Source organism: Chiloscyllium plagiosum, chromosome 13 (assembly GCF_004010195.1).
Source record: "Chiloscyllium plagiosum isolate BGI_BamShark_2017 chromosome 13, ASM401019v2, whole genome shotgun sequence".
NCBI lineage: Eukaryota > Metazoa > Chordata > Chondrichthyes > Orectolobiformes > Hemiscylliidae > Chiloscyllium > Chiloscyllium plagiosum.
The window spans coordinates 74,709,026-74,725,772 of record NC_057722.1 but is presented as its reverse complement, the minus strand read 5'-3'; the positions used below and the strand labels follow the sequence as shown (position 1 = coordinate 74,725,772).

General features: G+C 44.5%; 1 protein-coding gene across 8 annotated transcripts in view; it reads left to right on the top strand.

Annotated features, from left to right (window-relative positions):
• The first annotated feature begins 11,322 nt into the window (after positions 1–11,322).
• LOC122556191 (mediator of RNA polymerase II transcription subunit 12-like protein) overlaps positions 11,323–16,747 on the top strand; it is a 609,874-nt gene continuing 604,449 nt past the window's right edge. For all 8 annotated transcript variants that reach the window (XM_043702730.1, XM_043702729.1, XM_043702725.1 and 5 more), the window contains exons 1-2: positions 11,323–11,471; positions 12,177–12,345. In XM_043702730.1, the coding sequence (XP_043558665.1) occupies positions 12,247–12,345 (99 nt within the window). In that variant the 5' untranslated portion in view covers positions 11,323–11,471; positions 12,177–12,246. The remainder of the gene's footprint in view (positions 11,472–12,176; positions 12,346–16,747) is intronic.

Below are 16,747 nucleotides of genomic sequence, written 5' to 3'. Positions count from 1 at the left end.
CATTGTTACAGTTGGAGGGGTGGGGTCTGAGGGCGGAGGTGCAGGATGTGGACGAGATGCGTTGGAGGGCATCTTTAACCACGTGGGAAGGGAAATTGCGGTCTCTAAAGAAGGAGGCCATCTGGTGTGTTCTGTGGTGGAACTAGTCCTCCTGGGAGCAGATACGGCGGAGGCAGAGGAATTGGGCTTACGGGATGGCATTTTTGCAGGCAGTAGGGTGGGAGGAGGTGTAATCAGGTAGCTGTGGGAGTCGGTGTGTTTTTAAAAAATGTCGGTGTCAAGTTGGTCATCATTAATGGAGATGGAGAGGTCCAGGAAGGGGAGGGAGGTGTCAGAGATGGTCCAGGTAAATTTAAGATCAGGGTGGAATGTGTTGGTGAAGTTGATGAATTGCTTAACCTCCTCGCGGGAACACGAGGTGGTGCCAATGCAGTCATCAATGTAGCGGAGGAAGAGGTGGGGAGTGGTGCTGGCGTAACTATGGAAGATGGACTGTTCTACATAGCGAACAAAGAGACAGGCATAGCTGGAGCCCATACAGGTGCCCATGGCTACCCCTTTGGTCTGGGGGAAGTGGGAGGATTCAAAGGAGAAATTGTTAAGGGCGTGAACCAGTTCGGCCCAACTAATGAGAGTGTCAGTGGAAGGGCACTGTTGGGGACGTCGGGGGAGGAAGAAACAGAGGGCTTGGAGGCCCTGGTCATGGCGGATGGAGGTGTAGAGGGATTGGATATCCATGGTGAAGATGAGGCATTGGGGGCCGGAGAAACGGAAATCTTGGAGGATGTGGAGGGCATGGATGGTGTCTCGAACGTATTTGGGGAGTTCCTGGACAAGGGGGGGATCGGACAGTGTTGAGGTAGGTAGAGATGAGTTCAGTGGGGCAGGAGCATGCTGAGACAATGGGTCGGCCAGGGTGGTCAGGCTTGTGGATCTTGGGAAGGAGGTAGAACCGGGCAGTGCAGGATTCCCTGACTATGAGGTTGGAAGCTGTGGGTGGGAGATCTCCTCAGGTGATGAGGTTCTGTATGGTCTGGGAGATGATGGTTTGGTGATGGGGGTGGGGTCATGGTCGAGGGGGCGGTAGGAGGAGGTGCCCTCGAGTTGGCGTCTGGCTCCAGCGGTGTGGAGGTCAGTGCGCCAGACTACCACTGCGCCCCCTTTATCTGCTGGTTTGATGGTGAGGTCGGGATTGGAGCAGAGTGGAGCACCGGCACCACTCCCCACCTCTTCCTCCGCTACATTGATGACTGCATTGGCGCCACCTCGTGCTCCTGCGAGGAGGTTGAGCAATTCATCAACTTCACCAACACATTCCACCCTGACCTTAAATTTACCTGGACCATCTCTGACACCTCCCTCCCCTTCCTGGACCTCTCCATCTCCATTAATGACGACCGACTTGACACCGACAGTTTTTACAAACTCACCGACTCCAACAGCTACCTGGATTACACCTCCTCCCATCCTACCTCCTGCAAAAATGCCATCCCGTATTCCTAATTCCTCCGCTTCCGCCGTATCTGCTCCCATGAGGACCAGTTCCACCACAGAACACACCAGATGGCCTCCTTCTTTAGAGACCACAATTTCTCTTCCCACGTGGTTAAAGATGCCCTCCAACACATCTCGTCCACATCCTGCACCTCCGCCCTCAGACCCCACCCCTCCAACCGTAACAAAGACAGAACCCCCCTGGTGCTCACCTTCCACCCTACCAACCTTTGCATAAACCAAATCATCTGCCGACACTTCCGCCACCTCCAAACGGACCCCTCCACCAGGGATATATTTCCCTCCCTACCCCTTTCCACCTTCCGCAAAGACCATTCCCTCCGTGACTACCTGGTCAGGTCCACGCCCCCCAATGACCTACCCTCCCGTCCTAGCACCTTCCCCTGCCACCGCAGGAATTGCAAAACCTGCGCCCACACCTCCTCCCTCACTTCCATCCAAGGCCCTAAAGGAGCCTTCCATATCCATCAAAGTTTCACCTGCACATCCACCAATATCATTTATTGTATCCATTGCTCCCAATGGGATCTCCTCTACTATGGGCAATTTAGCATGGCCAATTCACCTGACCTGCACATCTTTGGACTGTGGGAGGAAACATTTTTGTTTTATTTTGTGTGCTCATTGATATAATGTGTGGAGATGAGGTGGGATGTGGAGCTGCCATCCGTGGGAAAGGCAGTAGTTAGAATGTTGATCCTTAGCGAGTCATATCACAGTCCTCATAGTCGTTCGGGTCTCTCTAATTCTTCATGCTCAAAACCTTAATAGAATGGAATTGGGTGGACCAAACCTTGGAAAAGTTACCAGTTACTCTGGGTCACTTGGTAGCATGGTTTAGAAGCACTGTGTTCCCTCAAGTATCAGAGCACTCAAGAAATAGCCTTTCCAACATTTAGCCTTTTCAGGCAAGATGATTGACCTAACCAACTTTCAGAAGGTCACCAGAACCTGAGTCAACAATCAAGCCAGTCCTGTAGAAAACATCCACCCAATTAGGGCAATGCCTCTAAAACAGCTCCATCAGTTAAGTCAGCCCTTTTAGAAGATTCCATTCAGCATCAAGTCACTGCCCACAGGGGAACAAAAACTGAAATATTTAAAAATAACATTTCAGCAATGCAGACATTCACTTCAGTTGAGAATTGAAGCAATAAACTGTTAAGCTAAATGACATGACAGAGCATAAGGAAGAATATGATACATGATTTTATGATTTCTGATTTACACAACTAAAGGCTAAAAATGGATATCAATATTTATTTTGTAATGCCCTGGAGTTAAAGAAAAGGTTAGAGTAAGGAATAATTTATCTTCTTTAAACAGGGGCTCTTGTTCGTTGTAATCTCAGTTGACAATAGGTTCTGTTCTGTTGCCTGGTGATATCTTTCACTAAAGGTTCTCTTCTGTGGTGGCTAACCCAATTGATGGAAAAACATTAAGAAATATTATTCGCACTGAACTCCCCTTCAGATAATCATGTTTTGTTCTTGATCCAAGAGTATAATAACTTTCACTAATTGAAGGTGGGAAAGATGATTTTGCACGTTCAGCAGAAACTAGGAGATGAATAGCCAAACAACAACTTGCAATTAGGAAGCACTTTGTACATTAGGCAAAACCTCTTAGTTGCACCTTAATGGTTAAAAGCATGAAAGGTTTCTGGGGCAAGAGTGGAACGGATCAGATCAAAATCAAAATTACAGGAAGGGCTTTTGAAGTGACTAGAATGCAAGACAAGGGGTAGGAAGCAAGAGAAAGTTCAAATTCTACTTTGCATGTGTAAGGTATCAATGATTGGTGCATGATGGTGAAACAGAGGATTGGCAATGCTATATTATTGCAGAGGTGTTTGTGTGCCACAATGTGATTTTGAGGAGGATGGTATAGTGGCTCAGTGAGGGTGGCACGCTGGCACAATGGTTAGCACTGTTGTGTCACGGCAATAGGAACATAGGTTTGATTCCAGCCTCGTGTGACTGTCAGTGTGGAGTTTGCACATTCTCCCCATGTCTGCAAAGATTTCCACCGAGTGCTCCGGTTTCCTCTCACAGTCCAAAGATGTGCGTGTTAGATGGATTAGCCATGGGAAATGCAAGGTAGCAGGGATGGGGTGAGGTATTCTTTGGAGAGTCAGACTTGATGGGCTGACTTTCGGCACAATAGAGATTCTGAATTTCCTTCAGTAAAATAAACTAAGACCTTGGAGGCATTAGAGTATCAGGATAGGAATCTTGAAACCAACCTTCTGGGCACATCATCCCTGTGAGACTGTCCAGGTGCGATTTGTGGATGTGGTATTTGTGAGAGAGACTTTTGGATATTGTACAGAAATTAAGTGTTGGCTAATGAGTCCAGGCACATACTTTTCTAGTCAGTGTTTTATTTCCCTTCCACATCAAAAACCCCAACAACACAGATTAACTGGTCCCACTGATAAGTTTAGCATTTATTACCCATCCCTAACTGCTCTTCAGCTGAAAGACTTGCGAGCTCATTTCAGAATCAATCGTGTTGCAGAGTCTCTTGAGTCACATGTAGGCCAGACCAAGCAAAGACATCCTTAACAGACAATAAATGAACTGGAAGGGTTTAAATGACAATCAATGTTAGTTGTCATGGCCACCATTACTGAGGCCTGCAGTGATTATAATGAGATAAGCCAGCTGGATCTCATAGAATATGAGTTCTCTGACTGGGGTTGCTCATCTGGTCCAACCAGAGAGCCCTGGCTGATAGATATAAATGGGAGTGTCAGAGGTGCCATTCACTCTGAGAACTGGCTCTGAGAGAAATGGATCGGTGACAAGGACTCTGTACATGTCAATAAAGTGTGACTTGATGACGGGATACTGGACTCTGTGCAGTTATCTCATGACCCAATTTTGTTCCTTGAATTTTAAACTCCACCAGCTGTCATGATGGGAGTTGAACCCATACTCTCACAATATTTATCTGGATTACTAGAGTCGAAAAATGTAGCACTGGGAAAGCACAGCAGTCAGGCAGCACCCGAGGAACAGGAGAGGCGAAGTTTCAGGCATAAGCCCTTCATCAGAAATGTGGAAGGGGAAGGGGGGTGAGAGATAAATAGGAAGGTGGGGGTGGGGATGGAGGGGAAGGTAGGTGGGATGGAGATAGCTAAATGCAGGTAGGAGGTGACAGTGATAGGCCGGTGGGAAGGTTGGAGCGGATAGGTGGAAAGGAAGATGGACAGGTTAAGAGGGCAGTGCCGAGTTGGAGGGTTGCATCTGGGAAGCACAGCAAGTCAGGCAGTATCCGAGGAGCGGGAGAACAAGGACAGTAGATTTCCTTCCCTAAAGGACATTAGTGATCCAGATGTATTTTTATGATAATCAGCAATGGCTCCTAATGATGGCAGCTTTTAATTCCAGAATTCAAATTCTCCATCTGCTGTGGTGGGATTCAAACCTACATCCCTGGAACATTAGTCTGGGGTCCTGGGTTAGTCGGCCAACAAGATTAACAGAATACCACCACCTCCCTAGTTCAATTTGGCATCTGGCATCCCTCCAGAACCTACTAGACAATAATAGACATGGCTGGATAGTGCAATCAATTCTTCCTTCTTATGCTCAGAGAGTAGGGATAACTTTAACATTGGCAACAACTTTGACAAGATGCACAACATTGGTTTGACTCATTAAACTTGCTCAGATTTAATTTTTTCAGGCCCTTTGCAAGATAATGGGCAAGAATGGTTCCATTTCTCCAGGGTCTGGTACATTAAAATCTCTTTCACTGCAGCCCATGTGTTTCCTTGTTCTCAGAAGCCCTCCTGGAGTGTCCTTCAGCAGTTCTTCTTTAATTGACCTTGTCTTGTTTTTTCAATTAGTGCCATTGCCACCCTGGGAGGTGAAATGCCTGTCCTACCAATCTAAGTCATGTTTCCCCCACAAGTCCTACAGGTGACTTTTACCTTAGCACTTCATAGTTTCTTTAAAAAATTATTCATGAGTTGTGGGTGTCAGTGGCTCAGCCAGCATTTATTGCCCATCCTGAATTGCCTAGAAGGCATTGTTGTGTGTCTGGAGTCACATGTAGGCCAGACTGAGGGAAGGAAATCTGCCATCCTTACCCAAGGATATTGGTTTTTAGAACAATGCAGAGTGTTTTCATTGAGTCATAGATTCATAGAGCCATAAAGCACAGAAACAGACCCTTCAGCCCAACATGTCCATGCCAACCAAGTTTCTCAAACTAAATTTGTCCCACCTACCTGCGCTTGGCCCATATCCTGTCAGATCTTTCCTATTCAAGTATTTATCCAAACATCTTTTAAAAGTTGTAATTGTACGTACATCTACCACTTCCTCTGGCAGTTCATTCTGGACACAAACCACCCTCTGTGTGAAAAAAAATTGCCTCTTAGATCCCTTGTAAATCTATCTCCTCTCACCTTAAAAATATACGTTCTAGTTTTGAACTCCCTTACCCTTAGGGAAAAGATCTTTGCTGTTCACCATATCTAAACCCCTTATAAGTTCTATAAGGTCACCACTCAACCTCCTGTGTTCCATGGTCATCATTAAGCTTTCTTTATTGATTGAATTCACGTTTCAATCTACCATGTTTCCCAAAATATAGCCTAAAGTTCTAGTTTGCTAGCCCAGTGATATTACAACTATGCCGCCACCTCCCTTGAGGCATTATGTGTCTTGCTGGCATAGATTGTGACTGGTTTTAGCTTGTCTTGAAGTCAATTGAGGGAGATGTGTAATCGAGTGAGCATTGCCAAGGTATTTTTACTGTAGACATAGTTCAGCACAGTCTGAGTTAGTTTCGTCCTCATTTCAAAGGGAGAGATTGCCACAATATTTGTCGATATCCTTTCCATCATCCGCAATGTGCATAACTCAAACCTTTTTCCCATATCCATAAAAATATATTTTCTAATGATACTTGCATTGCTCACCTTATCTTTGGTTACTGTATAACTTGCAACACACCAAAGGCACACACTTTTCAGATGAAAAATTAAACTGAGGCCTGTCAGATGGATGTGAAAAAATCCAATGACTCTATTTCAAAAGCAAGAGCAGGGGTGCTATCTCTGATGTGCTGGACGACATTTTACTCCGCAAACAACATTACAAAACAAATTGTCTCGTCATTTTTGCATCCCTGTTTATGGAAGTTGCTGGGAGCTGACTGGCTGTTGCATTTGCTAATGACAACAGTGCTCTGAAGCACTTGGAGATAGCTGGTGCTCCTGAAAGGTGCTATAGAAATGCAAATCGTATATATTTTTGCAAGTAAAATTAGACTTTGTAGGTAAAGTGCTACTTGTAAAAATGGGCAATGCAATTATTTCAGGCTAGGCTTGCAATCTATTTCGATAGAGGTCAGAATAATTGTCACCAATGTTTTAATGTTTTTTCGAGCAATGTTGCCCTTCCTAATTTTAAATGCTTCCGGTCACATTGGAGCTGTTAAAAAAAGGAGATTGTGCAAACAGAGTTTAATGCAATGAAATACGTATTTGGAGTTGGGGTGTAGTGTGCAGCCTAATCAACATGATTGAAATTAATCGATGGAAGATCGCTCTATGATGTGCTAGTCTCTTGTGTCTGAAATTCCAATAAGTGGTCTGATCATATAAATCGTGAGGGCTTATTTGTAAACTCTGCTCAAAGATGCATCTCCTCTTGCATTGATCATGAATCTAAGTAAGGGGTTTACAATGATTTCCTTGTTTTATTCATTCACAGGATAAGGGCATCGCTAGCCAGGTCAGCATTTATTGCCCATTCCTAATTGTTAAGAGTCAACCACATTGCTATGAGTCTGGAGTCACATGTAGGCCAGACCAGGTAAGGATGGCAGTTTCCTTCCCTAAAGGACATTAGTGAACCAGATTCTTTTTTTCCTGACAATTGATTCATGGCCTTCATTAGAATCTTAATTCCAGATGTTTATGGAAATCAAATTCCACCACCTACCATGATGGGATTTGAACCTGGGTCCCCAGAACATTACCTGGGTTTCTGGATTAACAGTCCAGTGATAATACCATAAGACATTGGAGCAGAAATTAGGCCATTCAGCCCATCGAGTCTGCTCTGCCATTCAATCATTGCTGTAAGTTTCTCAACCCTATTCACCCACTTTCTCCCCGTAACCCTTGAACCCCTTGATAATCAAGAAACTATCTATCTCAGTCTTAAAGATATTCAATGACTTAACCTCCACAGCCTTCTGTGGCAGTGAATTCCATAGATTCACCACTCTCTGGCTATCTCTGTTATAAAGGGTCTTCTCTTTACTCTAAGCCTGTGCCCTCAGGTCCTAGTCTCTCCTACCAATGGAAATATCTTCCCAACATCTACTCTGTCCAGGCCATTTAGTATGCTGTTGGATAAAGATAAATTATTACCTCTGATGGGGTGTGTGGTGAGCAAATAGCAGGGATGAGGTGGTGTTGGTGGTCCAGAACAAGAGGGTATAACCTTAAAGTTAAAGCTAGATTATTTGGAGGTGATGCCAGGGTGCATTTATTGCACAGGGGGCTGTGGAAATCAGGAACTCCCTCCTCTTGGGGAGAAAAAAATCTATTGAAGCTGGATGTTAATTAAAAATGTCAAACCTGAGATTGATATAATTTTGTTAAGTAAGGGTAGTAAACTTCCAGAATAAGGAAACAGCTGGACTTGACATAAGATCGACCATGATCCAATTGCATGGCAGTGCAGGCTTGAGGAGCAGAATGGCCTACTCCTGCACTTATGTCCTTCTGATTTGCAGTTATTTTTGATCAGCCTGTTCAGACGCATTACGACACATTTCTGGGACAGGTAAATTTAAACTTTGCTAATATGTGCATTATTGCAGTTGAGGTAGTACTGTGACAGCTGTGTTTCTTTTCTGAGTGGCCTTTGTACAGAAATGCAGGCGAGGGTGAATATATTCATGCCATTTATGGTTGAAGTGAAATGAGAGTGACTGCTGTTGACATCAAGGCAGTTTTATCTGAGTGTACCCAAAGCAAAACTTCCGTCAATAGAAATCAATGGGAAAGGTCTCTGCTGGTTGGAATCATACGTAACAGAAAGGAAAATGATTGTGATTGTTGGAAGACACTTGTCTCATTTCCAGGGCATCTCTGCAGGAGTTCCTCAGGAACATTGCCTGGTGGTTACCAATTACTAGAAACTGAGCTGGACCAATAATATAGCTCCAAGTACAGGTCAACGGCTGGCAATGCTGTAGCAAGTGGCTCACCTCCCAGCTCCTTAAAGTCTGTCATAATCTACAAAGCACAAATAGGATGGAATACTCCTCAACTGTCTGCATCAGTTGAACTCCAACAACACTCAAAATGCTCAACACCAACCAGAATGAAGTAACTGACTTGACTGGAACACCATCTATTGCCTTAAACATTCACACCCTCCACCACCAATACACATTGGCAGCAGTGTGTATCATCTCGAAAGGGCACTGGTGTGGCTCCCCTAGACTCCCTCACCAGTACATTCCAAATCTCTGGCCTCTGCCACCCAGAACGACAAGAGGAGCAGACACATGGGAACACCACCAAGCCAATTTCCTCTCTAAGCCACATACTATCCTGATCTGGAACTATATCATCATTCCTTCACTGTTACTGGGTTAAAATCTGGAAACTCCTTTGCTCTAGCAGCTATGCCAAATGGACTGTAGGTGGCTCATCACCACCTTTTCGATGGCCATTAGGAAATGGCAATAAATATTGGCTTGGCCAGTGATGCCCACAGCCCAAGAACAAGTAAGAATAACTTAGAATGATTGCCACTGTCCTAGACAGTTCCAGGAAGTGCTGCAACATTGCTAGTCAAGAAACAAAGTCTATATTTGTTCTGAAGAAGGGTCACTGGACTTGAAACTTTAACTTTGCTTTCTCTCAACAGATGCCGCCAGACTTACTGAGTTTGTCCAGCACTTCGTGTTATTGTTTCAGATTTCCAGCATCTTGTTTTATTTTAGTCTCTATTCATCTTTCACTTTTCACCTGTGGACATTCTAGAACCTTGTACAGATAATGAAAGACTTTTAGAAATGTACTGTTTGACTGGAAATGCAACAACTAATTTGTGCACAATATTTTTAAAATTCATTCACAGGGTGAGAGCCAAGCCACATTAATGTGCCAGAGGGTAGTTAAGAGTCAACTACATTGCTGTGGGTCTGAAGTCACATGCAGACCAGACCAGGTTAGGTTGGTCGATTTCCTCCCCGAAAGGGCATTAATGAACCCAGATTTTTTTTCCAATAATCAACAATTGATTCACAATCATCATTAGACTCATAGTTCCAGATTTTACTGAGATCAAATGATACCATCTTCCATTGCAGGATTTGAGCCCAGGTTCCCAGAACATTACCTGGGTCTCTTGGATTAATAGTCATCTAGCGATAATACTATTACGCCATTGCTGCCCTTATATAAATATCAATGTTACAGTGACTAAACAATCTGTAGTTTGGTAATTTTGGCTCAGGGATTATTATTAGCCAGAACGCTGTGAGGACAATTCACAGAGTTCCTTTTCAAAGTGGCATCATGCCATATCCATATCATCTGAAAGGGCAGATAGACAAAAGCCCATCTGAAAGATGGTCGCTCTGACAGTAAACACTTCCTCAGTATTGACACTGGATTTCCAGCCTCAATCTTTGTGTTGAAATATTTGGGGGGGTGGGGCGTGCTGGTGCAGAACATCAATCCACAAATAAAATCTCTGACTTCAGCTGACAAATACAAATGCTCTTGGGGCAGCATGGTGGTTCGGTGGTTAGCCCTGCTACCTCCCAGGACCTGGGTTTGACTCCACCCTCTAGTGACTGTATGATAGTCTTCCTGTGTCTGTATGGGTTTCCTCCTGGCTGTTCTGGTTTCCTCCCACAGTCAAAAGATGTGCAAGTCAGGTGATTTGGCCAATCTGAGGTGCTCCATATTGTCTAGGGATATGCAGGTGAGATGGATGAGCCATGGGAAAAACAGAGATAGGGTTAATCTGGGAGGGATGTTCTTCAAAGGTTGGTGTGGACTTGATGGGCCACGTAGCCTGCTTCCATACTGTGGGAATTCTATGCTATGCAGATTAGGTGAATTGGCCATGTTATAGTGTCCAGGGATGTGCAGGCTAGATGGTTAGCCATGGGAAATACAGGGATAGGGTTAATCTGGGAGGGATGCTCTTCAAAGGGTTGGTGTGGACTTGATGGGCCACATAGCCTGCTTCCACACTGTGGGAATTCTAAGCTATGCAGATAGTGTCCAGTGATGTGCAGGCCAGATGGATGAGCCATGGGAAATACAAGGATAGGGTTAATGTGGGAGGGATGTTCTTCGAAGGTTTGATGTGGACTTGATGGGCCAAATAGCCTGCTTCCACACTGTGGGAATTCTAAGCTATGCAGGTTAGGTGAATTGGCCATGTTATAGTGTCTAGAGATGTGCAGTCTAGATGGATGAGCCATGGGAAATACAGAGATAGGGTTAATGTGGGAGGGATGCTCTTTGGAGGACTTGATGGGCTGAATAGTTTGCTTCCACAATGTGGAGGTTCTATGAAATGGGCTTGGGATACATCGCGCGTTCATTTCCTTTGGGGAAAGCTCCCCCTTTTGATCCCTCAGCCTACGGGGAGGAGCTGAAATTTTTATCGGCCGAGTCGATGTTCTTGTCTTTCCCTTTAAGTGGGGGCTTGTCGAACGAGCTGTTTGAGTGGCTGCGTCAATTGAGAGGGCAGTAAAGCGCGGTGCAGCCCGGCAGAGAGAGAGAAACCTCTAATAGCTGAGGAGGAAGAACAGGAAGGGACTGTGGAAACAAATTATCTGTGTAATTACTGGGAAAGTGGGGTTGGATGTGGTGAATGGACTGTGATTGAAGTGGATCATGCTCAGCACTGAGCAGCTTCCTGAGCACAGAACGGGAGCAAACCTCTGGAAAGGTAAAAGCAGGGTTGGAAAAATCTCGGGGGTAGAATTATTTCATTTTTTTTTGTTGCTGAACACAAGTTGGATCAATAAGTAATAATAATTTTCGGGGTATTTTAAAACATGTTACATGCCCCGTTAGGAATGTTGCAAAATGCAACTCATTCCGATTTAGACAGAAATAAAAAAAAATGTCACCTCATCGGAGACAATTCAGAGAGTTTCTGTTGAATCTACAGAGTGTTGCACTCCCTGTCCTTGCGACAGAAAAATACTTTGTTTATACAGGGACTGAGCGGATTTGTAATGAACTCAACAGGGGAGGAACAATGTCAGATTGGTAACACCAAATCCTAAAGAGACACTTTGATCAGATAGGAGGTTGGATTGAATTAGATAGAATGTAGCATTTTAACATCTTGGGGAACAAGTCAAATACTGTGGCCATCGCAGGTAATAGGTAATCAATCAGTCTGTACCTAGGAATTCTGATAAATCTAAAATTCCTGACTCTATAATAAATTTTTAAAATTTAATAACATGAACGCACCTGTACATTAGTATCTTGGGAGTGGATCACCTGATTTTTTTTTGCATGCTTGGTTTGCATTGTAAAGTGTTGCTTCTGTTGTAATGTTGTCTGTCTGTGTTTTGTGATTATTTGAGAAATTTTAAAAATAAATGATGTCTGATCCTTTCTTTTATTTTTTTTTAAAAAGCTGAGAGACAGCCACCTAAAGGATTGTGGGAAGCCGGCTCCAAACTCTGCTTTTCTTGCTGAGATGTGGGATGGCGGCGTTCGGTTTCCTCAGTTATGAACAGCGGCCGCTCAAGCGGCCCCGGCTCGGCCCTCCCGATGTCTACCCGCAGGATCCCAAGCAGAAGGAGGTAACCACCGCGCAGAGTGTCCGGGAGCGCTCAGAGCGGCGCTCCGCCCATCCCATACACACCCCTCCCTCTTCCCTCATACCCCTGCCTCCGCTTCCCTGTCACTTACCTACCCCTCCCAGGGCCGCCCCGTCACTCAATCATAGCATCCCTGAATGTGGAAGCAGGCCATTCAGCCCAATCTCCTCCTCCTCCCCTCCCCAACCAGTGAGCATCCCACTCTCCTATCCCATGGCTAACCCGCCTTAACCTGCACATCCCTGGACACCGTATGGGGCAATTTTTAACATGGCCAATCTACACCAACCTGCACATCCTGTGGGTTGCGGGAGGAAACTGGAGCACCTGGAGGAAACCCACGCAGACACAGGGAGAATGTGCAAACCCCACATAGACAGTCACCCCGAGATGGGAATCGAACCTGGGTCCCTGGTTCTGTGATGCAGCAGTGCTAACCACTGAGCCACAATGCTGTCACTTAGTTCCCCCCCCCCCGTTATCTTGGCACTCACTGCATGCCTGCTAGCCCCTCCCAGGTCTGCCCCCGCCCCATCATTAACTGCCTCCCAGGTCTGCCCTGACACTTCCCACGACCCCCAGAGACCCCCTGATGTTGACTCAATTGCATAGCCGCCTTCTCATTTACTGTCTCTTTTAGCTGCCACTCCCTCAGCTGCTCCTGCTTTCTCCCCATAGGTACTTATCATTACCCTCCATCCTCTGGATTGCCTCTCCTCCCGCTCCCCAATATTGTGAACTTCCTCATGACAGTGTTTTACACAATCTCCATTCATTATTCCCTTCCCCTCTCCTTCCAGATGCTCCTCCCTGCATCCTGAAACTTTCCTCCCTCCCTAGCCCCCACCTGCATCTCTCTCCCTGGATCTCTGCTTGATGTTGCATCCCTATCCTCCTGATACCTGCTTCATTATTCCTTCCTTCCTTCCTCTCCCTCTCCCTCTCTCCTTTTCTCTTGACTCGTCTCTTGTTCTGCTTTTTGGAACTCCTCCCTCCCTCTCTCTAGAGGACCCACCCTGTTCCTGCCACCTCATCCTGACCTCTTTTCTCTGAACACGCCCATTCTGCTCCACTCTGATACCCCTCGACATTCCGACACCCCTCTCCCCTTTCCTGATTCCTCTCTTTCTGGACCTTACTCCAACCACCTCCTCAATACTGTCCCTGCATCTTTATTTAATTTGTTTTTGTGGGTAGTTCTGAACATCTCAATGATCTCTGCAGTAACATCTGCCTCTCTTCAGCTTTTGACATTTTATTGTCAGCTTTTTGTTTTTGCTTGTCTCATTATTGGGCGCTGGGACAAAAGCACAAGTACATTATAACATTCTGCACTGACTTATTTCTTCCCCTTGCAGAAGCACAAATTCTAACTAGGTTATTTATATATGTTTTTGCTTGTGAAATGCATACTAGTTACATGCTGGTCGGTGCAATGGAAATACATTGTCTAACTCTTGCCCATTACTTTCATGAGCTCAAGCATCTCCCTCGACTATAACGTGTTGGCTTTACAGGGTTTTCTAGCCCCTCACTTTTTTTTTGGCACTACAGTGATGGCTGGTAGACAGATGCGCATTAATTATCTAACGCATACATGTGTGTACATTTTCGTAAGGGATGACTGTGTTGATGAGGCTGTGGCCGTTTCAGAGGACAGTTAAGAGTCAACCAGATTGCTGTGGGTCATATTTGGCCAGACCAGGTAAGGATGGGCAGATTTCGTTCACTCAAGGGCTTTAAAGAACCAGCTAGTTCTTTTATGAAAATTGGTCACCATTTGAATACTTTGTAATTCCAGATTTTATTAATTCAAATTTCACCATCTGCCATTTGAGCCTGTGTCCCCAGAACATTACATTAGAATTCCAGACTACTTGTCTTGTTAGTCCAGTGTCATTACCACTGCACCACCCTTGGACTGGAGGGATATTTGGGTTTGGTGGGTGGGGATGGGAAGGAGGTGTTTCTCTTTTGTTATATAATAAAGTGCAGAGGTGATGGCCCAGTGGTATTATTGGTCATGCTCTGGGCAGTTCAAAATCTGCCATGGCTGATGTAGAATTTGAATTCGCTGATAAATTTAAAAATCAGGAGTCCAGAATCTAATGACGATCATGAAGCTATTGTTTGATTTGCTTATGTCCTTTTTAAGAGATTGCTGTCCTTGCTTGGTTTGGCCAATATGTGACTTGAGACTTTAACAATTGTGGTTGATTGTTCCGTTCCCTTTGAGTAAATAGGGATGGACAATAAATGCTGACCCTGGCTAGTTACATCCCCATCTCATGAAGAATAGATTTTTTTTTAAGAAAGTGTTAATTTTTGATGGAAGTCTGCAACAGAAATATTTTAAAGTATTATACAAGCTGTGTTTGTTAGACGTGTTGGGTGCTCATTGCTGGGACCTTTATTTGTTATTTACATAAATGATTTGGATGTGAATGTACAAGGCATGATACCAAAATTAGCAGGTATCATTGATAGCAAGGATGTTTATCAAAAATTACAGAGGGATCTTGATCAAGTGAGGAATTGGGCTGAGGATGGGCAAATGCAGTTTAATACTGACAAGTGTGAAGTGTTGCAGTTTGGAAAGTCAAACCAAGGTAGGACTTGCACAGTAAATGGTAAGGTCCTGAGCAGTGTTGTGGAACAGAGGGACCGAGGAGTACAAGTACATCGTTCGTTGAAAGCGGCGTCACAGGTAGGCTGGGTGATGAAAATGGCATTTAGCATGCTGGCTTTCATTGGTCAAGGCATTGAGTATATGAGTTTGGTCATTATGTTACAGTTGTGAGTCATTGGTGAGGCCACACTGAATATTGTGCAGTTTTGGTCACCATCTTTATAGGAAAGACATAGTTAAATCATCTTTGTACTCTTTCCAGTTTGAGGATGGTGCCGGGAGTGGTAGGCCTGAGTTATAGGGAGAGGTTGGCCAAGCTAAGAGTTTATATCCTGCGTTCCAAGGAAATGAGGGGCAACCTTATTGAGGTGTGTAAAATCATGAAGGACATAGATAGAATTAATGTATATAGTCTTTTTCCCAGGGCTGGGTAATTGAAAGTTAAAGGACATGGGTTTAAGGTGGGAGGGGAAAGATTTTAAGAAGGACCTGAGGGGCATCTTTTTCATGCAGAGTGGTGCATATGTGGAATGGGCTGCTGGACAAAATGGTTGAGGCAGTTACAATGGCAATATTTAAAAAACACTTGGGCGTGAATGGGAAAGGCTTAGAGGGATATGGACAAAATGTGAGCAATTGAAACTAGCTGAGTGGGCAGCATGGACCAGTTTGGGCAAATGGCCTCTTTCCATGCTGTATTATTCCATGACCCTGAGATACTCCAGATACTAGGCACTCTGTCAGTGCCTTATCTAGTTGGTCATTGGTGTTGCAGGAGTGGGAGGGATTTTATGATCCAATGGGTGAATAAAGTGGAGTTTCTCTGTGTATGCTTTCCTGGAGTGGTAACTAGGTTAGTAATCAGAAGTTGGATCACTGGTTTTTCTGTTTCTTTCCCTTCTCCAAGCTGAGAGGTCACTTGAGTTAAACTGTGGGATATCCGTTGTCTGGTCAACTCATTAAGTACAGACATGAAGGATCAACTTAGGACCCTCTGGCCTGTACAGTTCAGTGTTGCACCACACAATGTACTGCCCCACTGATCCATCTGGCTTTAACTGAGCTGTTTTATCCTTGAGGTACAATGACATGGTGAAAAGTAGATCATGTCAATATAACTGCTGAGATAACCCTGACATCAATGAGAGGGAGAAGACAACAGTCTAGATTGAACATGAGAGATAGATTTGACATTTCATCAGAGAGCTGTATTTGAGAACCTGTTGTGTCTGAATGAAATTAAAGAAGTTGAATAGGCTTGCTTGGCAAAACTAAGCAAGTAGCCTCAAGGACAGTGTATGGGAAGACACTGAAAGCCTGAGATATATTGAGACAGCAGTCTTGGAGTGCAAGGAGCAGCACTGGCTTAAAGTACAAGGTACCATGCTTAAAGTAAGAAAATTGGCCTGATACCTGAGAGAGACCCTATGAAATGGCTGGGAAGTCGCACCAAGACTGAAACAGATTGCAACTTCATAATTTTCTAAAGCTTTTTTTTGATTCAGATGAATATTTTGAGACTTTGTATCCTCATTAAACAAAATTCGACCATTGCATGAAACAAACACAATACTGGAGAAACTCAGCCGGTCTAGCAGCATCTTCCTTTTTTCTTCAAGAACAGTTCTGAAGATGTTGTACTGGACTTAAAACATTAACTCGGTTGCTCTTTCCATGGGTAACTGTTGAATTTCTCCAGCGTTCTCTATGATTGTATCAGATTTATAGCATCTGCAGTATGTTTCTTTTATTGAC